We start from the raw sequence: 25,009 nt of genomic DNA, 5'->3' as shown, positions 1-25,009 counted from the left end.
GAGGGGAGGGGGAGGGGTGGGAGCGGTAGGAGGGAAGGGGGGGTAGGAGGGGAGGGGGGGGAGGGAGAGGGGGAGGGGGTAGGGGGGAGGTTACATTACACCGATTTACATTGAAAACTGCTGAAATATGTACGCAACTTCAACTTAGCACAGTTTAGTAAATACTCGAGATAAATCCATGCGGTAAAAGATTGCTGAGAGTTGCTAAGACCTACGACTTAGAAATTCCACCTGGACACACTTCAGGGGGCACTTTCAAAGGGGAGATGTGCTTTTTCTTTCTAAAAAATATTTTAGGTGTGGTATAGACACGATATTTGCATGCATCGGTTTCAAAAATCGAGCAAATATGGTAAATATTACTCACGTGAAACCAGGATCCGTCTCGGTGGTAGCCATGAGTGTGTAGATGTCACATGATCAGTCATGAAGAGTGGTTAAGTCCAAAATATGACATACCATGGCATAAAAACGATTTGCCCGCAAAGCATTGCACTGCAACGGCGGTCACAGAGTGCCATGCACAGCGTGACGTAAGTAGTGCGCGCAGCGCCCCTGGCGGAATTACCAGTCCCTATCAAAGACATTTAATTCATATCGCACAAAATCGGCACAAAACACGATCGCTTTTCGCTCTGAATTACGTGCAAACTTGTGACGGAAATCACCATCGCCCAGCATCGAATGCCAACCAAGATGGCGCCCGGTAACTGCATCTCCACCTATGTGGAGTGAATGGCAATGGTCACATCACGTGATCGCTCTGAGCGAATCAGTCTAGCGGCGGGGATGGAACATCACGTGATCGCTCTGAGCGAATCAGCGAGCTGTTCTGACACCGGCTGAGATTAGCGGGTACTTCGCTGAAATGCGCTGAGGTAAATATGAATAAAAAATATGGATCGTCAAATATTTTGAGGTCGGCCATGTTCGTCCCAGGCTCAATGGCCATGTCTATGCCAAATATCAAGCACGTGAGCCTCTCCGTTTCGGAGTCTATCGGTAACATTACACACACACACACACACACACACACACACACACACACACACACACACACACACACACACACACACACACACACACACACACACACACACACACACACACACACACACACACAAACTGTGTTTTATATATATAGATATATATATTGTTACGGATACGGGGGACGGCTCTCCCGTTAGCAAGGGGTGATTAGCCCCTTGTCCTGTTAAGCTGGCCGTCTCCCCGGTCCTGGTAATTGTAACGCTATCCCGCGGGATGGAACGGATCAGGGTTATGGGTCCAGGGTCTATCCCGAATACCTTTATCCGTCCCTCCGCAGACTAGGGAGACAAGTACCGCTTGAACCCCGGTTTGGATGGTCTAGTTAGTTGCCGAGCGGTTTTTAGCAACCTGACGTTCGAGCCATTACCAATCACTAACCCGATTCTCAAACGTTGGCCGAATCGCGCCATGTGCACTCAATATGGAAACCTCTAAAGCGACCGAAAGAGCATGAAGAAGTAAAGACAAAGTAGGGAATAACAAGATTTATTACTATTTATACACACTAAGCAGAAAGGAAAAGAAAGATGATTTATAAGGCAATTGAAGGAGCAGGAGACATAGGGCAATGATTATAGTCTAGTAGGAAGACTAGGTCCCCCTGCACCCCCCGGAGATATACTTCTAATCAGTGTTTCTAGATTGGAAAAAATGTGTAGAAAATGACTAGCTATGGCCCCAAGCTGAAAAAATGTCCCACATACCATTTTTATGCAAATTACTGCTGCCATTATCAAAAAAAACGATTTTTGACATATCTCAGCCAATATTGCAGATAATTGAAAAATGAAGGTGTCTAGACCCATGTTTTGAAGGGCATAGATCATGATAGAACTATTCATAACATGATTACATGTGTCTATGGTATACTAGTATGCTAATTAGTGCTTTATTTACAAAATAATCACAGTTTTACGAAATAATAGACTCATATTAAGGTCCGTCTACACAGACGTTAACACAAAGTTTTATTTTTCTAAATACCCTGTGAAATTCACCGAATGCCCTGTGAAACCTGGGATTCTTCTCCAGCTTTTTCAAGGGCCCGACTTTTCCCTTCCCTTTGAAGGCACTGGTGCAGTCTTCTCCGCTGAACACATAGTACCCCAGGAGAGTGGCACAGTAGTCCTCTCCCAGGGATTCTGCCAGCTCAGAGACGTTGACAAGTTGGCGATGCTTCCCTGACCCTGTATCCAGGTACACCGTCAGCTTGATGTTGTGGGCATGGTGGAGCAGGATCAGGAGGATGTCTGTGTCCGGTGTTCTGACTACAGCGTTCTTGTATCCGATGGTAGCAGCATGATGGAGGTACAGAACCACCCTGGTATCAGTCTCTTCCTGGTTGCTGTAGATCGTGGGGAGTTCACGTACCTCGACCTGAAACACAAAAAGGCACCGCATTTCAATCACCAGTCACTGCCAGTTTCAGTATATCTCCGGGGGGTGCAGGGGGACCTAGTCTTTTTTTGATAATGGCAGCAGTAATTTGCATAAAAATGGTATGTGGGACATTTTTTCAGCTTGGGGCCATAGCTAGTCATTTTCTACACATTTTTTCCAATCTAGAAACACTGATTAGAAGTATATCTCCGGGGGGTGCAGGGGGACCTAGTCTTTTTTTGATAATGGCAGCAGTAATTTGCATAAAAATGGTATGTGGGACATTTTTTCAGCTTGGGGCCATAGCTAGCCATTTTCTACACATTTTTTCCAATCTAGAAACACTGATTAGAAGTATATCTCCGGGGGGTGCAGGGGGACCTAGTCTTTTTTTGATAATGGCAGCAGTAATTTGCATAAAAATGGTATGTGGGACATTTTTTCAGCTTGGGGCCATAGCTAGTCATTTTCTACACATTTTTTCCAATCTAGAAACACTGATTAGAAGTATATCTCCGGGGGGTGCAGGGGGACCTAGTCTTCCTACTAGACTATTAGCTTATATATATGGCAGTCTTAATTAATACCCCAAGACAACATGAAAGACGGACAAACGGGCACACTTACACGGGGGAAATGATGGCAGGAATCACTGGAGGGAGGAGAAGGTCCAAGCCGATGGCAGGGCAGGAAGGTCTGGGCAATTCCACACCGTCGAGGTCCACGTTCCGTGCTCGAAGCGAACAGCAGCTGGCAGCTCCGCGTCTCCACAGCCGGCAATAGGGCCTAGAGGGTCTCGGCGTATTGCTCAGTATCAGCACCCCCTCACGTCTCGTTCTCTCTTGGCTGCTATAGCTGGATCGCGCATCTGCCGCACCTCTCTCTCGATCTTCTTCGGACCTCAATCTTCTCCAAAAAGCTCATCTCTTGTCTCAGCTCATCTCTGTGGGGAGCGTCGCGCTGCGGGTTATATAGGCCCCGCCCTTCAACCTTTGCGAACCTCCCCCAAGTGTTCTCTCTCCGCCCTCTCAAGCCAAACCCCTCGTTCTGGGTTGGATGAGCGGGGCCGACTTACTCCTCCCCTCTATGACGAGGTGGAGACCCGCCTTTCTTCTTCGTCGTTACCTCGTGCGTAATGGAGTCAAATGCAGCAAAGTGGACGGGAGATGAAAATGCAGCAAAGTGCCTAAAGAGTCAATTGCAGCAAAGTGGACGGGAGATGAAAATGCAGCAAAGTGCCTAAAGAGTCAATTGCAGCAAACCTGGCAAACCTGGCACTTGGAAGCTGCCATGGGGCGTCAGAGGGGCCTACTCTTATTTAATTCGGTGCAATGAAGAGTCAAACTATTGGGAAACACATCCTTAGCCTACATAGAATAGGGACTAACTATTTAAAAGGATATATGGTGTCCTGTGTGTAGGTTTATGGAATTAACTAAGAGGACGAGCTTCGACCTTTCTTTACATTACGAGGGTCAGTTACACACAACAAAACCATAATTCTCACATCTTTACACTTTCTCAAATTCGTAACAATATATAGCCTGGTGTTGGCTTAGCGGTTAGGGTGCCGGCTTGGGATCCTAGGATCCTGGGTTCGAATCACGGTCGATCGCTGAATTAACGCCAGGGGGGTTGACTCAGCCTGTCATCCTTCCGAGGTCAGCAAATTGAGTACCAGCTTGCTGGGATGAATGATCACGGTGTGTACCCCGGTTTAGAATAGGTACACCGTATCCCTGCGCATCGTAAGAGCGTGATCAAGGGTTGGCATCAGGAAGGGCATCCGGCCATAAAAACATTGCCTCAAACAGGGAACCATGATTGTCATGGGGCCCGCAAGGCTAACCCCCGCTCTAGCGGGGAAAATGGCCTTTAAAACGATCATTCATTTATATATGTATATATATATATATATATCTTATTAAGACTCACTGAGTTGCCCTGATGTAGCCCCAACAAGGTCGAAACCAGGTCGGTAACTGAGTTTTGTATACACTTGTGACAGTATCTGAACTAAGATCTAAATTATGACACATTGCTAGATGGCTCCTATGGAGCTTGGCAGGCAAGGCGTACTTACGTGACGGTGACGTCACAGCATGCGCTCATTAGGTTGGAGAACTGAAATTATAGATTCTGATTGGTTACTCCCAACCGCATCCAGGTGACCATATAATGAGTGGATACAGAGGTAATGTATCGTGTGGCAGGCGGTGCTTATCGCTCCCATTAATGTGCAGGGATAGCTGGATGGGACACCTTAATGGTGGTTCACCACTGATAGTATGGAGTCGCATAATGACTGGTTTATAACCGAAAGGTTTTCAGATTCACAAGTGTATGGAAAACTCACTGCGCTGCCCTGATGAAGCCCCAACAAGGGCAAAACCAGGTCGGTAACTGTGAGTTTTGTGTACACTTGTGACAGTGTCTGAACAAAGATCGAAATTATGACGCACTGCTAGATGGCTCCTCCGGAGCTTGGCAGGCAAGGTGTACTTGTGTGGTGGTGACGTCAAGGCGTGCGCTCATTAGGTTGGAGAACGTAGGGAATAACCAATCAGCTCTCACCTGATCAATTACCCCGTGGTTCGGATTATATAAGTAAATCGGCTCCTCCCATGCTCCTCTAGCCGAAGAAAGCTACATAAAGCAACCATGAAAGGTACAGCGATAAAACTGGTATTTTTCTCATGTACTTTTCGAAGTATTGTTGGCTAATTTTAGAAGCTTTGTGAGCCATTTTAGTTAACAATCCTTATCTCATACACACAAGATATTTCATAGTGTCCCGAACATCGCTGGCTCCAGAGGCTTGCATGCGCACCGAGCATTCGGGGGAGTATTACGTCATTTCAAACGTTGCGTATTGTGCAACTACGGTTCATCCCACATCGTGGTGCAAGGCTTATTAAGGGCGAAACAGGCCTTATATCAGGGTGGCCAGGAAATGACCCTTCGGTGCTGTTCAGGAATCTTTCTGTGCATCGTGGTACGAATGAAGTAATAAGTAAAAGTATGAAGCTTTTACATTTGTAAAGCAATCTGACAAAACAGGCCAAAATCCTTCCAAAGGCACAATATAATCCTCCTTGTCACAAAATTCCACGAAATTCTCAATTATAAATAGAAATCCTGTATTACATTTTAAATAAATTCAGACTGGATGAGCTGTTACACAGGTAACTAATTACACAGAGCAAGAAACATTCCTCTTGATCATAATTTGTTTGGTCATCTTTTGAGTCAATCTCCGTTTTGTGCTTTTTTCAGTGTGGTCAAGTGATGTGATATACAGTATATATATATACACTTTAATCCACAATTAGATTGCCACGTGAATAACAACTAGAAAACTGGTCAAGGAATGCTCGTTCACATGAACAACGTATTTCCTTTCGATGGTGACATTGAAGTGGTGTTGTGGCAGAAGTGCGAGAGGTTTTCACTACCACAGCCTCTAAACACGAGCGGAGCGTGATAATTTCAGTTGGAGGCCTTAAAGGTCCATAACCACAGGGTGGGCTTGACTACATCAGAGGTGATCCCTATGCGGACATTCAAGATGAGATATAATTGGCTGGTTTAGCATGCCTCAGTACATCACAAAAGTCCAAACCGGCTCAACAGAGATGACATGTACACGCACCGCCACGAGGTCCAGTTGCTTTCTGTTACGTTTTAGACCTGTTGTAGCAAAATGTCCGGTTACACAACACCATGTTAAACATCACGCACTATTATTACGATTATTAACACAAGCTCATCCTATGAAGTTCAAAACATGAAAAGTCTGGTAACGTACCAACAACGTGTCCAGCGCATCGATCAGCGTTAAGGAAAAACTGCAAGACAATGCAAACAATTTATAATCAACAAATGTAATTGTGCACAAAAAGGTCATCGTAGGAAGAGCTTCATAACAATGCCGACAGGTGATTGGTAATGTGGACACAGCAATGAGCGTCACTATTCTTACATTCCTTTGAAGGTGTCTTCAGAAGTAGGAGGACATTATGGATGGCGAGAGCGCGAATATGGAAAGAGCCTTAGAAAATCCCATAATCTCAAAGTCTGCAAGATCAGTCAAAAGCTGATATATATTGTGACCCCGTTATGAAACTGCCCCCGGGGAGAGAACATCCATGAATACCTAGAACTCCGTAGAATCAGTTATGCTGTTAGTTTATGTGTATGGCTCGACCTCCAACCATTGTCGAGAGGGAAAAGGGACAAATGCGTCGTGTGGGTTTAGTTAGGTCTCTTCCCTTCTCTCCAACTCTCTTCCATTATCTCGAATCTTTCAAAAACAACCACATTACAGACAACAGCACCCGACCCCCAACCCCTTTCATTCATTCTGTACGGGAAAAAAACGTCAGAGGAGGAGCAGCTGACCGTGAGGACAAGCCAGACCTTTGAAATGATTGTTGTTGTGGGGGCGTCGGCAGATAAGCGTGGTCAATAAGGATCCGCTGCGCCTAGTGAAAGGGCACGCCACGACCTCTGCTCCCGGGAACTCCACCTCCCACTAACCTTTCCGCCTTCAGTCTCCGCCCAGCCCAAGTGGCTTGAAAGCCAAAATGCCAGAGTATTCGTTGCTGTTGGAACGAGATACTGATCGTGATGTTAGAACGCACTGGGGACCCTAGCAAAGCTGCCTGCCTGTACGTGTCACAGAGGAGTCGACCACACCAGTGTCACAGAGGTTGTTGGTCCATTGATGTTGAGTAATCTACTGATGTGGACCTGCAGTCAGGGTTGTGGATCCGCCGTTTTGAGAGTTTCTGGGCTGAAAGGATCGAAACCTCGATGATGAACCTCGATGAACGATGTTCACCACCATCTCTTATCTTCCCCCATCCAAAACCTTGATCTTTTCTACCCCCGCTAATTCACCCCAGATCCACTTTTGTTTGAAATTCCAACTTCTTTCCTGGAAGTCCTTGCAGTGTCCATATGTTTTATACCTCTCCCACCCCCCCCCCCCCTTCCCATGCCCTCTCCCTCCCACAGATCTCTCGATGTCCCTGCTCTCAAATGTTGTGTTTTGTTTCCTTCCCCCTCTCTCCCCATCTTGTCTACCGCTCCCCATGTTATATGTTTTATGTGTTGGTTTGTCTTTCTGTGTGATTAATGTTAGCTCTTTCACGAGCCTCGATCTTGTATACAAAAAAATAAAATAAAAAATAAAATAAAATAAAATAAAATAAACGGTGCCCTGCTGATCATCCGGGCAGTTGGATAATCAGTTAATTGCTCATAAGTTAAAGTTATAACTTCAAATATAAAATAGCTTTTACAAGTACTTACAAGTACATAATATATCTATGTATGTGTGTTTGTATGTACATGTGTATGTATATGTGTATGTGTGTGTGTGCATGTTGTTCTGTCCAGGTTCCTTCTTGGGACTACAGTGTAGTAATTGATCTTTATTTTGATTTCCTCTAAGAACTACTAATTTGTCTCGTTGAGATGCATAAGGAGTATCACGATTGAAAGAGCTATCAACAATTATCCTCTTGACCCCTCTGGGTGAGGTTTACACCTGCACACTGCAAATTTCCTCGAAAAGCTTACGCTGCACACACGGTTCTGCACATGCATTCACACCCATTCCCTTCTGCTTTCATTACCCTCCACCCCTTTTTCCTTACGGGATTGGCAAGCGTCCATTGATGCGTGCCGAGAGAGAGTCAGAGGCCAACAATACACCTCGCCATACCTCTCGATCCTCTTTACTTCCTCTCTATATTTTCCTCGGAATGATTCTGTTGGCGCTATGTCCTGTGTATAAATAAACAAGTACAAAAAGTTTTAATTAAAACAAAAGCCGCGTCGATGTTACACAATGCCTAGATGCAGCTGTGCCTATAACGTCGATGTTATAGGCACAGGACATTCCTATTGATTCGATTACTTGATGTTATTTTTGTGCAAAGTGAAAATATATCTCGGCAATTTCCCGTGTGTGGCGACGAATTTTTAATATATCTCGGCATTTTCCCGTCTGTTATTTCAGGCGGTGTATGACTGACCATGCCGCGATTTAAAAAAATATATATCTCGGCAATTTCCCGTATGTGGCGACACGTGAACGAAGCTATGCTCCTCTCTCCACATTATTGTGACGACGTATAAATTAAATATTTCATCGTGACGATTGTCATCAAATGGACGAATTTTTAATATATCTCGGCATTTTCCCGTCTGTTATTTCAGGCGGTGTATGACTGACCATGCCGCGATTTAAAAAAATATATATCTCGGCAATTTCCCGTATGTGGCGACACGTGAACGAAGCTATGCTCCTCTCTCCACATTATTGTGACGACGTATAAATTAAATATTTCATCGTGACGATTGTCATCAAATGGACGAATTTTTAATATATCTCGGCATTTTCCCGTCTGTTATTTTGGGCGGTGTATGACTGACCATGCCGCGATTTAAACAAAATATATATATCTCGGCATTTTCCCGTCTCTTATTTCGGGCGGTGTATGACTGACCATGCCGCGATTTAAACAAAAAAAATCTCAATGGACTTGAAGTTACAGGCCTTTGAGAGTTCATTTCGTTCTATAAAGGGCAACTTCCATTGGATTTTCTTCCCGTTTTTTTTCAACCGAGTCTAAAACTATGTTAGTGACTGTGAAAAATGAAATGATATATCGAATTTGATTTGAAATAAAACTGTGTGAGAGAGGAAGACACCACAGGCCTACAAAACAGGCCTCAAAGCTATGCGAGTTAATAAAATGGTGGATATTTGTTTATATGAAGCCTCTCCCACAATGGGTGGAGCTATGGTTCCCAGAATGGGTGGAGTTTTGAGGTTTTGTCTTCTCTGCAAGAACAAGAACAAAAAGAAGAAGAAGAAGAACAACAACAACAACAGCAGAGGGCACTCTATGACCAGCGTCTTGCGACGCGGCTAAAAAAATAAGACTACCTAAGGGGAAAATAAGTGCTCCAGGTAAGATCTGCTCTCCGTGCCTTTCTTGATGTTTGGTTACTGTTTGATGTGCTTGTAAATACGTGTCTCATGATTGTTGAATCGTATGTTCTTGGAATTACCTGCCCTTTTCTTTGGCAAATGGTTTTCCATTCTGCCCGTTTTTGTCTCATTTCCTCCATTCGCTCGATTTAATGTGTGCAAATCGATAGACGGGATGTTTTACCCCACCGATCGCTCATACCACTAGCCAACGTGCATTCACGGTTCGCTCAGCCGTACATAATAAATAGATACACGGGTGTGTGTTGAGGGTACATACCCCAATTGGCATCGCCAAACCACCGGAAAGGTAACACGTTTGTAAAAGAGCGAGAACCCTGCCAGATTTGGTGGTCTCAATTGGCATCCGTAGTTGCTTGCCAACACATCCTTGGGCCTCTTTCCCATTCTACGCATGTACAAGCGGCTTTTAAAATAACACCCAGGACCGGCGCCATGGTGTGCACGGGGTTCAGTTTGTTTCTATCAGTTTCTGATTAAATCAATCAGTTTTGCGCCATCCTCCTCCACCCCACAGCCAACCACAGCCAATTTCCTCCGTGCAGATTGTTCCTTCCCGATGCCTTCGCAAAAAAGGTCATTGTGGGGATCGGTCTCTTTCAATGGATTCAATGATACACCTCATCAACGTGCGATGCACCATCACTGGCAATTATTATTTATTTATTTGATTATCCGTTTTACTGTCTTACGTCACTCACTCCACCACCCACTCACTCCACCACCCACTCACTCCACCACCCACTCCCTCCCTCTCCAACGTCCCTTCCACCCCCTCCCCTCCACCTCTCTTCCAAAATAAATATCAAATGCTCCTTTCACACACCTGCACCAAGAATGCTCAAGGTTTCAGCCCAAATCATCAACACAGTGACGAGGCAAAACAAACTGTCCCAAGGTGTGACATCATTCACCTTAAAATTATCTGTTGGTCCGAAGTCCGAACTTAAACAAAATTATCCCCCACATGTCCTCACCACAGTACCCTGGACAGTGGATGTACACAAACACTTGAATACCTTCATATATTCACGGCCCGCCATCCCCACCCCATGCCGTCCAATACAAAACGAGAACAAACCTGCCCCAGGTGTCTTGCCCATCACAGGTTAAAGGCCGAAGCTCGTCCAATGGGAATGCATGCTGGAGGTAGTTCTCATAGGCGTGGTAGAACACGCTCTTCACTCGATTCCTACAAAAAATGGTGGGAACGGACAACCTTGAAGGAACACGGACAAAGTACAGAGTAAATATATTCCAGTGTCTGGATAAAGCTTGTGGCAGAAATAGAGCAGGTTGGCCAATAAAGGATCAGGTGAGGAACCATTTTGATAAACTGAAATTCATTAGCGCCACTCAACAGGGTTTACTAAAGGGAGATCATGTTTGACAAACCTGTCGCAATTCAACGAGGGAGTGACCGACGAAGGGAGTGTAGTGGGATATGATATACCTCATCATCCGAAGGCATTTGAAAAGGGTAGTCCTTGTGGAGTTATTGGTAGAATTCCAAACTGGCTTAGAGATACAAAGCAAAGAGTACCTATGAGTGTCACACTGGGAAGTTGTTATTAGGAAGGTACCTCGGTGATCAGTAACTGTACCATTATTGGTGTATGAATGAATGAATATGAATGATCGTTTTAAGGCAATCTTTCCCCCGCTAGAGCGGGGGTTAGCCTTGTGGGCCCCATGACAATCATGGTTCCCTGTTTTGAGGCAATGTTTTTATGGCCGGATGCCCTTCCTGATGCCAACCCTGAATCGCCTCTTACGATGCGCAGGGATCCAGTGTACCTATTCTAAATCGGGGTACACACCGGGATCATTTATCCCAGCAAGCTGGTACTCAATTTGCCGACCTCGGAAGGATGACAGGTTGAGTCAACCTCCCTGGCGTTAATTCAGCGATTGACCGGGATTCAAACGGGATCATAGGATCCCAAGCCGGCACCCTAACCGCTAAGCCAACACCAGGCTATACCATTATTGGTGTATAATTTATATAAATTAGTTGGATAGTCAAGTAGATTAGACTTTTAATATTTGCAGGTGATACAAAGCTTGGCGACAAGGTAGATGGCAGATGTAGGTCATCACTCATCAGATTCAGGAAAACCAAGATGCATGGATGACAGGTGACCCGCATTTCATGGGTTTGACCCGTTTTGGTTCTGAAAACCCGCAGACCTGTTCTAGTGTGGTCAAAACCTGGATTACATGCAAAGAACGATCAATTTTCAAAACGCAATATTTCCCTGCCATTCCATCGCAAGGATTGACACACAGACCGATACACCTACAGCGACCTCGATCCGATATGCAAATTATTACTCCAGCCAATTGCCTGTATGACATCATGAGCTTCCCTCACTGAAGGCCATGTCACTCCTTCCAGGATTCTGCGCGCAGTTCTGCATTCATCATCCGATCACATCTAATAAATAAATAACCCACTTTCAATTCCTACCAACCCATTTTTCGTCACCTCCAACTTTCCATGTATGAAGATTGACATGCTCCTTAGACAGAGAAGTGACAGCTATGCAGTTCCATATTGGGAAATGTTATGTATGGACAGGAATAATCTAAATAGGAACAGCCATGCCAAGGACATTCTGGGAAAAAAATTAAGAGGCAGAAGGGTCAATGGTTCATGTTTCCACGTCAATGCAACCATCAGCTACCCACTTCCCCTCCCCATGAAAACACAACATTCTTATCCTGTTGTCCCACCTCCCCCACCCAACCCCCCAATGAAAACAGAATATTCTTATTCTGTTGTCCCCCAATCCGTCCCCCCAAACCACCCCTCCCGACCCCCATGAAGACAAAAATATTCTTTTTCTGTTGTCCCCCCCTTCCCCCACTAACGAAAACAAATATATTGTTACGGAACCCAACGTCGGCCTCTGTTCCCCTTACCGAGGGGGGATTAATCCCCTCGTCTATGACTGGCCGACGTGGTCCCTGACGCTGCACAGCTACCTCCGGAAAGGCAGGTGCGCAACCCCGTTCGCGTCCGCGGACAGATGGTAATTGCCGAGCGGTGTAGCAACCGCGGCACGAACTATTAACAAGGACTAGACCCAATTCTTGTACGTTGGCCAAATCGTGCCACAGGTTTTCAATGGGGGAAAATACAAGGACGAAGCGGATGTAAAGGAAAGAAGAACAAAGGTAGGAAATACAAATATGATTTATTACTAATATGTACACAATTAAAGAAACCAAGGAGAAGGAAGAATAAGAAAATAATTTACAGAAGGATGGAAGGACCAGAAGGACACAGAGCAATTTCTAGCTTATACAGACTTACTTAACCCCAGGGACAAGACAAAAGACAGACTACGAGCACACTTACACGGGGGATGATGGCAGGAACGAATGCTGGAGGGGGATGGCTGGAGGGAGAGGAAGGTCCAACGGGAACTGGGTCACGGTCGGGCCGGGAGCGGGCAGCCGCCGTTCCTCCGTGGCCACGGTCGGCACCGCCAACACCCAAGCTGTGGTCATGCGAGCTGCCGTGGTACGAGCTCCGCCGGTTTAAGCTGCTGCTGCTGTTCGAGCTCCGTTGGTTCAAGCTGCTCCTGCGTACCGCTGCGTCGCGTGCTCTCCAAAGACTCCTCTGCCGTCTCTCCTCAACCGTCTCTCCTCTAAAAGCTTGCGCGCGCGCTTTTATATCGCGCCTCGCGATCAACCCGCGCCACGCCCGTGCTGGTATCTCACCAGTCCTGATTGGTGGATGGGGGCTCGCTGGGTCCACCTTCCGATGACGATGGCGGAGACATGCCTTTCTTCTCCGAAATTACCTCGTGGCTAATGGTGGAGTGCAGTTGGCAATCAAGGCTTTGGGAATGGGGGGCTTTGGGAATGAAAGGGAATCTACCTTATTTCCATTCGGTGCAATGCAGTGTCAATTAATGGAAGACAGAGCCTTAAACTAATACACATAATAAGGAGATAACTACTGAAAAAGGGAAATCTATGATTTGCTACGTGATTGTATATGGACTAACTAAGGGACGACCTTTGACCTTTACACACAACACGGAGGGTGATATTTACACAAAAAAACACAATTCTCAAATCCACAACAATATTCTTATTCTGTTGTGATTGTGACATTTCCTCGTGTTGTGTTTGCTAATCTGTTTGTGACATTGGTCCCCCCCCCACCCCCCTCCCGCCCTCTCGACGTACCTGTTCACCTGTACATCACCCCCTTTTTAGCTCACCTGGAATGAAGTTCAGGGAAGTTTATGGGATGGCTCGTCGTGCGTGCGTGCGTCCGTCAGTCAGTCAGTGTCCATCAGTCCGTAAGTGCGTCAGTCCGTCCGTCCGTCAGTCAGTCCGTCCGTCCCTCAGTCCGTCCGTCCGTCAGTGCGTCATTTCGTCAGTCCGTGTGTCCGTCAGTGCATCAGTGCGTCCGTCAGTGTGTCCGTCAGCGCGTCCGTCAGTGCGTCCGTCAGTGCGTCCTTCAGTGCGTCCGTCAGTGCGTCCTTCAGTGCGTCCGTCAGTGCGTCCTTCAGTGCGTCCGTCAGTGCGTCCTTCAGTGCGTCCGTCAGTGCGTCAGTCAGTCCGTCAGTCAGTCCGTCAGTCAGTCCGTCAGTCAGTCCGTCAGTCAGTCCGTCAGTCAGTCCGTCTGTCAGTCCGTCCGTCCGTCAGTGCGTCATTTCGTCAGTCCGTCAGTGCATCAGTCAGTGCATCAGTCAGTGCGTCAGTCAGTGTGTCCGTCAGTGCGTCCGTCAGTGCGTCCGTCAGTGCGTCCGTCAGTCAGTGTGTCTGTCAGTGCGTCCATCAATGCGTCCGTCAGTCAGTGTGTCCGTCAGTGCGTCCGTCAATGCGTCAGTGCGTCAATCAGTGCCGCCGTGCGTCAATCGTGCGTGCCGTGCGTGCGTGCGTGCGTGCCGCCGTCAGTCAGTGCGTCAATCACGCCGTGCAACCGTCAGTGCGTCCGTCCATTCAATTCTTGAAACCTCTTCTCCGAAACCGCAGATGGGATTGCGACCAAATTTGGCACAAATGATATTTGTTGTGTTGTGACTAAAGTTTGTTCACAGCATTAAATACATTGGGGTCTAAGAGGGTCTACCGGGGGTCAAAGCGGATCCAGGTTTGACCCCCCAAAATGGGAATTTGCTTTTTCCTCTTAAACAACAACAACAACAGGCATTTTAAGGCCATTTTCCCTGCTAGAGCGGGGGTTAGGCTTGCGGTCCCCATGACAATCTTCTCAATTTTGCCCTATTTTCTGCATCTCCCCTTGTTAACCCCCTTGCCCGCATTTCTTCTTCCACCATCTTTAGCCAAGTCTTTCTCGGTCTTCCCCGTCCTCTACTTCCTTCTACATTCATTTCCATCACTCTTCTCAACCAGTCACTTTCATCCTTCCTCAACACATGACCAAACCATCTCAACCTGTTCCTCTTCACAACATCAATCACAGGCTCTATTCCCATCATCTTTCGCAATTCATCATTTGTCTTCCTCTCTCTCAACGATACTCCACACATCCACCGAACCATTTGCATTTCCACCCTTTCCAGCCTTCGTTGCTGCTCGACGTTCATTACCCATGTCTCGCTCCCATAAATCAGAACACTTCTCACACATGCAGCATTGCAGCATACACCTTTCCCTTCAGCTTCAACGACACTCCCCTCCTCGTCAGCATGCCACTCAGTTCCCGAAACTTCTCCCATGCGCATCTCACACCAGTAACCGTTGCCGAGACTGATCCACCTTCTCCATTCAGCATGTCTCCTAGGTAGCAAAATGTTTTCACACCTTCCTGCTTCATGCCGTCTCCAAGATCCAACTCAACATTTCATCCATCTGCAGCTCCCTCTGCGCACACCTTACACTTGAATGTAGCTGCCACACTGGTTAATGACCCTCTCAAACCACTACATTTTTGATGAACCCACTCAATGCACATTGTACATTGAATGGAATTCACTCCGACACCCTTCCTGCACACAGCACACGGCCACTTCTCAGTTCTTTCCACCTCACCACATGCTTTACCACTTGCCATCACCTACGTTTTTCGATATTCACCTTCAGACCTTTTGTCTCCATACATTCCTTCCACTTGTTCATCTTCTCCTTCACTCCATCCATACTTTCTGCAATCAACACCAGATCATCTGCATACAACAACTCCCACGGTAAACCCTCCTTTACGTTCTGAGCCAGCACCTCCATCACAGCTACAAATAGTGGTGGACTTAGTACCGACCCCTGATGCCCTCCCACCTTCACCTCAAACTCACCACTGTTCCTGTCCTTCGTCCTTACAGCTGTGCGCGCTCTTTTGTGCATTGCCATCACTACTCGGATCAACCTTTCCTCCACTCCTAACTTCCTTAATGCCCATGTCACAACTTCGCATGGAACCCTATCGAATGCTTTCTCCAGATCAACACACCCAAGAAACAACTTCTTCCTCTTCTCCATGTACTTCTCCTGCAACTGCCTTAAAATGAAAAGCACATCTGTCGTTCCTCTTCCTGGCATAAATCCAAACTGCATTTCGTCGTTCTTCGCTTTCTTCCTTATCCTCCTCTCCAACACCCTTTCCAATACCTTCATTCCATGCTCCAATAACTTTATCGCTCGATACGAGCCACAGTCCAGAGGGTCACCTTTCCCCTTGTATAGAGGGATGAGGGTACTCAGTTCCAAATCCACTGGAATGCAGCCTTCTTTCACCACCAGATTACAGATCTCTGTCATTCTCTTCACACCCCAACTTCCCACTGCCTTCAACATATCTCCCACAACTCCGTCGGCCCTTCTGCTTTTCTACTCTTCATTGCTTTTATCACCATATGGGAATATTGCCTGTGATTGATGCTGTGAAGAGGAACAGGTTGAGATGGTTTGGTCATGTATTGAGGAAGGATGAAAGTGACTGGTTGAGAGGAGTGATGGAAGTTAATGTAGAAGGAAGTAGAGGACGGGGAAGACCGAGAAAGACTTGGCTAAAGATGGTGGAAGAAGAAATGCGGGCAAGGGGGTTAACAAGGAGAGATGCAGAAAATAGGGCAAAATGGAGAAGATTGTCATGGGGACCGCAAGGCTAACCCCCGCTCTAGCAGGGAACATGGCCTTAAAATGCATGTTGTTGTTGTTGTTGTTGTTGTATTGCTTTTATCACTTCCTCAACTTCCTGCTCAGTTATCTTCTCTGCCGGTCCTAAAACTGGGTTACTCTCTATGTTGCCGTCCCATTCATTTTCTGTATTCAACAGCATTTCCACATATCTCTTCCATCTGGGTCCACAACGATTTGTCCCACTTCATCCTTCAAGCAACTCACCCCCATCACATCACACCTCTCTTTCGCTATCTGCTTTGCAATCCTGAATACCGCTCTCTGACCCTCTTCCGAATCCAAGCGTTCTCCGAACATTTTCCTACATGCCTCCTGCACCTTTGCTGCCTCTTAAACTTTTCCTCTTAAACAACACACTATTTCGATGAAACTTCACTACAACCTTCATCACCCGTGATGTACCAATGTTTGTTCACAGCATTAAAAAAAATTGGGGTCCGAGGAGCTATACATATCTGAGGAGGTACATGGTAAAAATATGGTAAAAATACCAAAATAGGTATCTTTTTTTGGTTTCTTTATTTAAAGTCATGATTATGTTAGTATGATTCTACGTGCTGCCCTGTCTTCTAGCAACCATTGAAATTGGTTTAAAATACCTTTAGTCAGTGCAGTATACTGTTTATTCCACCAGGTGAGCGCCAGGGGTATTGCCCCTATTAGCGGGGTGGCTTGGGGTCAATTTTCAAGATTACCGTTACCGGGCGGACAAAAGCGCCATTCTTGGTGTGAGGCTTCCGTAGGGTATATCAGTTGATTTTAGCCGAGGAGCCCTCTCGAAATATGTACGTAACCATGGTAACACAAACAAATCCAAGATGGCTGCCGTTCATGATAAAATACCAATTTTCTTGGGTTGTAGTTGTTAGAGGAAAGCCAAATTGTATCAAAATATTACTTAAATATCAGAACCATGTCCTCAACATGTTCGGTCACCCTCCTGAAATATTAAAGTAAAACATAAAAATCCAAAATGGCCGCCATTTATGCTGAAATAGCAATTTCCTTGGTTTTTAGCGGTCATACGATGGCTAAATTGTACCAAAGTATGATTATATTATACCAGAATATTTTTATTGAAGCCCTATTTTTAAAAAAGATACACAAATAACCTACCACATATGGACAACATGGTTGTTTATTTCCCGTAGGTCTAAAGATCAAAGAAATCAAACTACATAATATTGACTGCAACATCCAAACTAATTGAATTTAAAAGTGATCTAAACTATTTTTTCTCAAGATAGTGCGTTCTTGAGACAAGGGTTTGAACATGGAAATAATGTGAATGTTTTAATTATGCTTTTATCCTAACCTTAATGTGACCCTTGTGGGTATCCGTAGTTATATACCTAATTTATATTTTTGCCAAACTCAACTTAAGTTATTTATATTGATATTATTTTAATGTGAATAATATATACTTTTTTCTCAATTTCAGAGCACCGATTGAAAGCCAAGGAAACTGCTGGTACGGATTGGATTCAGACATCGTGCCAAGAGAGACGAGCCCGTATACAAGATGGATCTAGATTGGAATTGTTGTATCATTTGTCAGCAACACACATCTGAACCTTTGAAATGCCCTTTGCAGAATCCTATAGCAAGTCGTGACATGACAGATGCTTATACATCATTTTTGACAAATGTAGAACAGTTCAGAGACATTGATGCACTTCCAACTAACATCTACTTTGGCAGTGATGTTACTGCTGCAGATTTTGTAACCCACCATGCATCTTGGCATAAATCTTGCCATTTGAAATATAACAATTCCAAGTTGACAAGGACGCAAGCAAAGAAAAGGGGTGTCCCCAACACTGTCGAGTCTCAAAGGAGATCAAGTAAGCGCCAAACGATAAACACAGCAAAGTGCATCTTCTGTGACAAAGGACACGAGGACGGTGAGCTCTCTCAAGTTTTAACATATGATGCTGATACCAATATACGATGTATGATCACAGAGCTACATGACACACAGCTTCTTGCTCGAATTGTTGGAGGAGATTTGATTGCGATGGAAGCAAAGTATCATTTAAAATGCCTGACCCATCTGCGAAATCGTTACCGCAGTCTCGTCAGAAAGTTGAGTCGGGAATCACCAAATGTAAATGAAAAAGTGAATGAGTCTAGAGTGTTTGTAGAGCTGACAAGCTACATTGAGATAGCTGTAGACTCTGGGACTTTCCTCTTTAAGCTTTCAGAGATTCATTCACTCTATGTGAATCGTCTTCAGGACATGGGTATCCACAAAGAAGTCAACAAGACTAGGCTGAAGCGTTAACTGCTGGAACACTGCCCAGAGGCACAGGAACAGAACGATGGTAGAAACACGGTTATTGTTTTCAAAGAAGGAATGCGAAATATGTTGAAGGAAGCTTTGAAAAAACGGGATTTCTCAGAAGACGCTGAGATTCTAGCAAAAGATGCAACGATAATCCGCAAGGACATTTTCAACCATCAATGCTTCAAATTCACTGGCTGTTTCCCAACACAATGTCAAGAAAATTCAATGCCCCCAAGCCTCAAATCACTTGTCTCCTTTATACTTAATGGCCTTAACTTGAAAGATTAAGACAGATGTGAATCACAGGCTTGCCTCACTATAGGACAGACCATTCTCTACAACACAAAGAAGAAAACTCCATCTGAATCAGCTGTTGAAACAAGACATACTCTGGAGCGTGAGCCACCTCTCCCCATTTACATTGGTCTCAATATTCATGGACTGACAAGAAGCAAGAAACTCATCCAGCAATTGTATCAGATGGGTATCAGCATTTCATATGACAGGGTTATGGACCTTGAGGACTGTATTGCCACATCTGTATGTGAGCGATTTGAAGAAGACGGCGTTGTATGCCCTGCTTTTCTCCGGAAAGGGTTGTTTACTGTTGGTGCCCTAGACAACCTAGACCATAACCCTAGCTCAACCACTTCACATGACTCCTTTCATGGGACTGGAATTAGTCTCTTTCAGTTTCCAACACAAACTGATCCTGGTGAGAGCAGACCACCTACTATGATACCCCCTTCTGGTGCAACACAGCAGTCTCTCCCGGTCAGTTATGCTTTTGTCCCTGCTGTAGCTTTAACAACCGCTGCAATTGAAGTACCTGAGAGCAACACAGAGCCAACCAAGACCTGCTTAAATGAGGCACTTATCCAGGAAAATAGTTGGGTCGAACATGCACAAGCACTGTTAGAGGAGGATGTCACCAATGAAGATGCCATCGTCTGGGCTGCCTATCATGCTTCGCAGCAACCTCGCATAGAAGACCCTCCAGCTGTGTGTTCACTACTGCCTATGTTCTACGGAAAGTCTTCCACCGCCGCAATGATAAAGCACGGCATGGATGTCCAGAGACAAGCGATTGAGTATCTCAACCCAGGACAAATTCCAGTCACTACCTTTGATCAGCCTCTATTTGCCCTGGCAAAGTTTGTACAGTGGAAATGGCCTAATACTCATGGGGGAAAAGTGCATGTTGTTATGTTAGGTGGTTTACACACAGAAATGGCACTGTGGAACACACTTGGAGATATTCTGGAAAGTTCTGGCTGGACTACCGCCCTTACAGAGGCAGATGTGGCTTTCACTGGCATAGCCGACTCATTTCTGAAGGTGTCACATCTCACACGAACCAGGCATGCCCATCAAATCACCCTCCTTACTCTCCATAACCTTCAAAGAAAGGCTTTCCTGCTCTCCGAGAGACCTAAAGACAATCAATCTGCAGAAGCTTGGAGGAATGACATGCTGAAGAAGAGTCCCACCTTTATGTACTGGGACCTTATCCTGAGACACGAAACCCTTATTCTCATCTTCATCAGGGCTCACAGAGAAAAGAACTTTCCTTTGTATGTAGATGTCTTGGAGCAGCTGACACCTTTGTTTTTTGCCCTGGACCATGTGAACTATTCAAGATGGATGCCTGTTCACATAAGAGATATGAAGTCTCTGCCTGACCCTATCAAGGAAGAGTTTGAGAAACAATGCCACTGGGTCCTTTCTAAAACCAGCAAAATATTCTCTACTATCCCATTTGACCAAGCTCATGAACAGGAGAACGCGAAAGTCAAAGGCTCTGGTGGTTGTATTGGACTCACAGGAAACCCTGTCGCATTTAGACGCTGGATGTTAACAGGTCCCGAGTTGGCCAGATTGCAAACACAGTTTGAGGAAGAATACTTTCCCAATGATGACCCAGATTTTCGGAACCATGAACAGGGCCTTGCATCACAAAAAACATTTCAGAAGGAAGTAAACAATCTTTCTGAAACCTTCAACAGAATGGGAAACCCCTTCCTTGATGATTTTGAAGAGCTAGTGACACTCGACAGTCGCAATTGCATGGATGAGTCTGTAGTATCCGCACTACGCACATTGGAAGACACAGGCATAAAGCAGTATCAGGAGTATGTCAAGAGTGTACTTGAAGATCGCAGCTGCTCTATACATGACCCAATCAAGAAGAACTCACTGACTCTCTTCAAGAGACCTAAACCCAAGGCCCCGACAAAGCAGGGGAAGAAGATCAAAGTGCTCCAGAACAATGTGGCACTTTTTGGCCAGTTGTACATTGCCATGCAAAGTCGCGAGGGTGACCTGAAGGAATTATTTGCCCATGAGATACAACCCTTTCCACCTTCTCTCTCAGACTTTGGTAAGCTGCATTTACCAAACACAAAGTCCGATCTACTGAAATGTATTGAGCAGCCCGAGCAGCCTGAGCCACCTTGAACCTATGACTGCATTGTACTGGATGGTGCTGTCATTGTGCACTGTCTGCCGACTACTGCAGTCAGCACGTTCATTGAGTATGCAGACAAGGTGTTCATCCCCTACCTGGTGAAGCAGCTACAGAATGCCACAAGGTTGGATGTTGTGTGGGACACATACATTCCAGACAGTTTGAAGGAATCAACCCGGGAAAAGAGAGGAAAGGGTGTGCGCAGAAAAGTGTCCGGCCAAACCAAGCTTCCAGGCAATTGGATGGACTTCCTCCGTGATCCAAAAAACAAACAGGAGCTATTTGCCTTTCTGACGTCCAAGGTTGCCGAGTTTACCTTTCCATCAGGCAAATCCGTGTACATCACATCAGGTGAATCTGTAGTATCCACAGGCACCATCAACGCCATGCTGAACTGCAACCATGAGGAAGCAGATACGAGGGTCATAGTGCACATCGTGCATGCACTAGAGCAAGATATGAAGACTATTAAAGTGCGCACTGTTGACACAGACGTTGTAGTCATACTTATTGGTACATTTTATGATCTCATGGTCACTCAGCCATTGGTAGACATCTGGGTTGCCTTTGGAATGGGTAAGAATTACAGATTTTACAGTATCAATGCCATATGTGACAGACTTGGGGAAACAAGATCACAAGCTCTACCAGTATTTCATGCCCTTTCTGGATGTGATACCACATCAGCCTTCCAAGGTAAGGGCAAGAAGTCAGCCTGGCAGGCTTGGCAAGCCTACGAAGACATCACAGAAACATTTGTGTATCTGGCTCGTCACCCCTTTGAGCTTCTTTATACAGACGCTGATCACTTCCAGAAGATCGAGAGACTAATCATCATCTTGTATGATAGAACAAGTCCCTTGAGCTCCGTCAATGAAGCAAGACAGGAACTCTTCTGCCAGAAGAATCGATCAATGGACAGAATACCACCCACACAGGATGCTCTTCTTCAACATGCCCGGCGGGCATTGTACCAAGCCGGAATCTGGACAACCAGCACACAGACACAGCAAGTGGTTCCTTCTCCACAGACATTTGCATGGACCAAGGTGTCAGATGTATGGGTACCAGTTTGGATATCAATGCCAGAGGTTTCCAGAGCATGCAGAGAACTAATCAAATGTGGTTGCAAAGGAGACTGTACCACATGCAAATGTGGCAATGCCAATCTTGTCTGCTCAAAACGTTGTGTTTGCCCATGTATTAAATAGACAAGTAAATAAGAACATTGCAGATGTCTAGATTACTGAGAAAGTAAGGATTTGCACATTGCACACTGAACATTATAATATACTTTTGTTCAACAGAAATCCCCCATGCTCACTACTGAATGACCAAAGTACTTGTACACTCAATTTTTTAAAATTATTTTCTTTAAAAGTTGATGACTGAGGTCAATTATATCATGTAGTGGTTATAAGTTTCATGATTGTGTGGCTACAAATTCCCCTCATCCCAAGTGGGACTGGGAGTTTTTTTTTAGACCAGGAGTATTGTAATATATAAAGCTATATAAATATGCAGTACCAGAGACTTTTGGGGGCATCCTCATTTTTTCAAAAACAAATGACATACTTTGCTTACATGTACCTCCAAGTCGGCTTTTTTTTGTTTCAGTGTTTTGTTTTGATTAATGTGCAGCCTATATCAGGTGTACATATGTACTTAATAGTCTAGTCCAAGCTGGATCCGACCAGAAAGGATAACCATTAGGAGTGCAAAATATCGAGCCCAAGAATTGGGCGTGTCGCTTATTGGATGTCACGTCTACCATTACAATCAGTATCCACTATAAACCAATGAGAGGTTTAGATTAAGTCTTAATCTGCATGGTCTAAACCTGCATGATTAAGTCTTAATCTAAACCTCTCATTGGTTTATAGTGGATACTGATTGTAATGGTAGGCGTGACATCCAATAAGCGACACGCCCAATTCTTGGGCTCGATATTTTGCACTCCTAATGATAATGTTGTATTTCCAGGGTACAATGTTTACAGCTTATCATTCGCAATAATTGATGACCTGGAGTTATAAGCAATGTATTCAAGCCAAAAGCTTTCCCCCCCCCTAACATTGAGGGCGCCCTTCACATGAAATCACTGAATGTCCCTTTAAATTTACTGGTGATATTGTAATATCAAAATACACATTCAGTGTCCTAAAAATTTATATTTTGATACCAATTTTTGCTATCCATGACTTATATAACCCGGGAAATGTTTTTAATTACTGGATGGCGGCCATTTTGGATTTTTTGGTTTTACACGAATACGCGTAAAAATTCGCGAGGGCTCCTCGGCTAATATTGATTAATAGGTCATTAGGAAGGGATGTTCATGCCAAATTTGGTGATTTTGTCCACCGTCTAACGGTAATTTTGCTAAGCCACCCTACTTATATGTTTTATTTAATAACTCGCCCCTACCCTTCCTACTGACAGTGGAGTGGAGTGGATATCGGATTGCATTGGGTGATTGGGTTTGCGTTGGGGGAGTGGAACCGGCATGATCGACCAATTGGCCTCTTGTGTCGACGTCCTTGTGGAGAGGGTGAGGTGTGGGTTTGGGGTCGGGATACCTGTGACCTGTGTCAATTTCAAAACATCACTCTATGCAGAACGACAAAACTTCCTCACCTCAAAGCCTCCATCGTTTGTAGTCCATAAGCCGCGCCAGTAGCGAAGGCCGCGGCGAGGACTAGACCAAAAATGACGATCCGACTGACGACCATGTCCAGGCGTAACGTGATGCACCACAAACGCAAACACCTGCTCTATGCCTATGGGACTCACAAGTCAAAACCCCTCTCTTTACTTCCTGGTTACAATGTGAGGATCTTAGTGATACCGTAGAGTTTTCAAACGTCAGACAAACCATAAAACAACGAAAGAATATGCCTTTGCATAACCAGAGTAAATCCGTTATTAAATACAGTGCGAAGTTTCTACCAACTGCTGCGAATTACAGTATCATGGCAAACATTCACTGCACACAGTCGTAAACTCTCCTGTCAAAATAAGAACGCGAATTTCGCGAAACCTCTCAACTGGAGTCTGGAAGCAGTGAGGGTGAAGGCCTCACCAAGCAGCTCGTGCAAGAGGGTCGGACATCCGGGAACTTTGTCGCCCCATAATGCAATGTCCTCTTAGCAACGAACTTGAAGGGGAAAACGAATAGGGAAGATGCGTCTTGCGTGAACGTGCTGTATACCTGAGTTACACCTGTTACATTCGCAGGTTACATGTATATTTTCTTCGTTCGATATTTCTGTAATCGCAGCCATTGTCAAACGTTGCTGTATCTTCATTTAACATGTGTTATGCGCTTATGGCTACATTTAACATGTGATATGGGCGTATGGCTACATTTAACATGTGAGCTGGGCTTATGGCTACATTTAACATGTGATATGGGCGTATGGCTACATTTAACATGTGATATGGGCGTATGGCTACATTTAACATGTGAGCTGGGCTTATGGCTACATTTAACATGCGATATGGGCGTATGGCTACATTTAACATGTGATATGGCCTTATGGCTAAATTTAACCTGTGATCTGGGCGTATGGCTACATTTAACATGTGATATGGCCTTATGGCTAAATTTAACATGTGATCTGGGCTTATGGCTACATCTAACATGTGTTATGCGCTTATGGCTACATTTAACATG

General features: G+C 45.1%; 1 protein-coding gene across 1 annotated transcript in view; it reads right to left on the bottom strand.

The window, feature by feature from the left end:
- EDEM2 (ER degradation enhancing alpha-mannosidase like protein 2) overlaps positions 1-24,427 on the bottom strand; it is a 40,394-nt gene extending 15,967 nt beyond the window's left edge. The window contains exons 1-3 of the mRNA XM_068101016.2: positions 23,971-24,427; positions 10,539-10,649; positions 6,239-6,278 (exon numbers count right to left, since the gene is read on the bottom strand). Of these exons, the coding sequence (XP_067957117.1) occupies positions 6,239-6,278; positions 10,539-10,649; positions 23,971-24,065 (246 nt within the window). The 5' untranslated portion in view covers positions 24,066-24,427. The remainder of the gene's footprint in view (positions 1-6,238; positions 6,279-10,538; positions 10,650-23,970) is intronic.
- Positions 24,428-25,009: the final 582 nt, after the last annotated feature.

The sequence above is a fragment of the Myxine glutinosa genome, chromosome 9, assembly GCF_964187855.1.
Source record: "Myxine glutinosa chromosome 9, kmMyxGlut1.1, whole genome shotgun sequence".
Lineage (NCBI taxonomy): Eukaryota > Metazoa > Chordata > Myxini > Myxiniformes > Myxinidae > Myxine > Myxine glutinosa.
The sequence above is the reverse complement of the archived record's forward strand: the minus strand, read 5'-3'. Positions and strand labels throughout refer to the sequence as shown.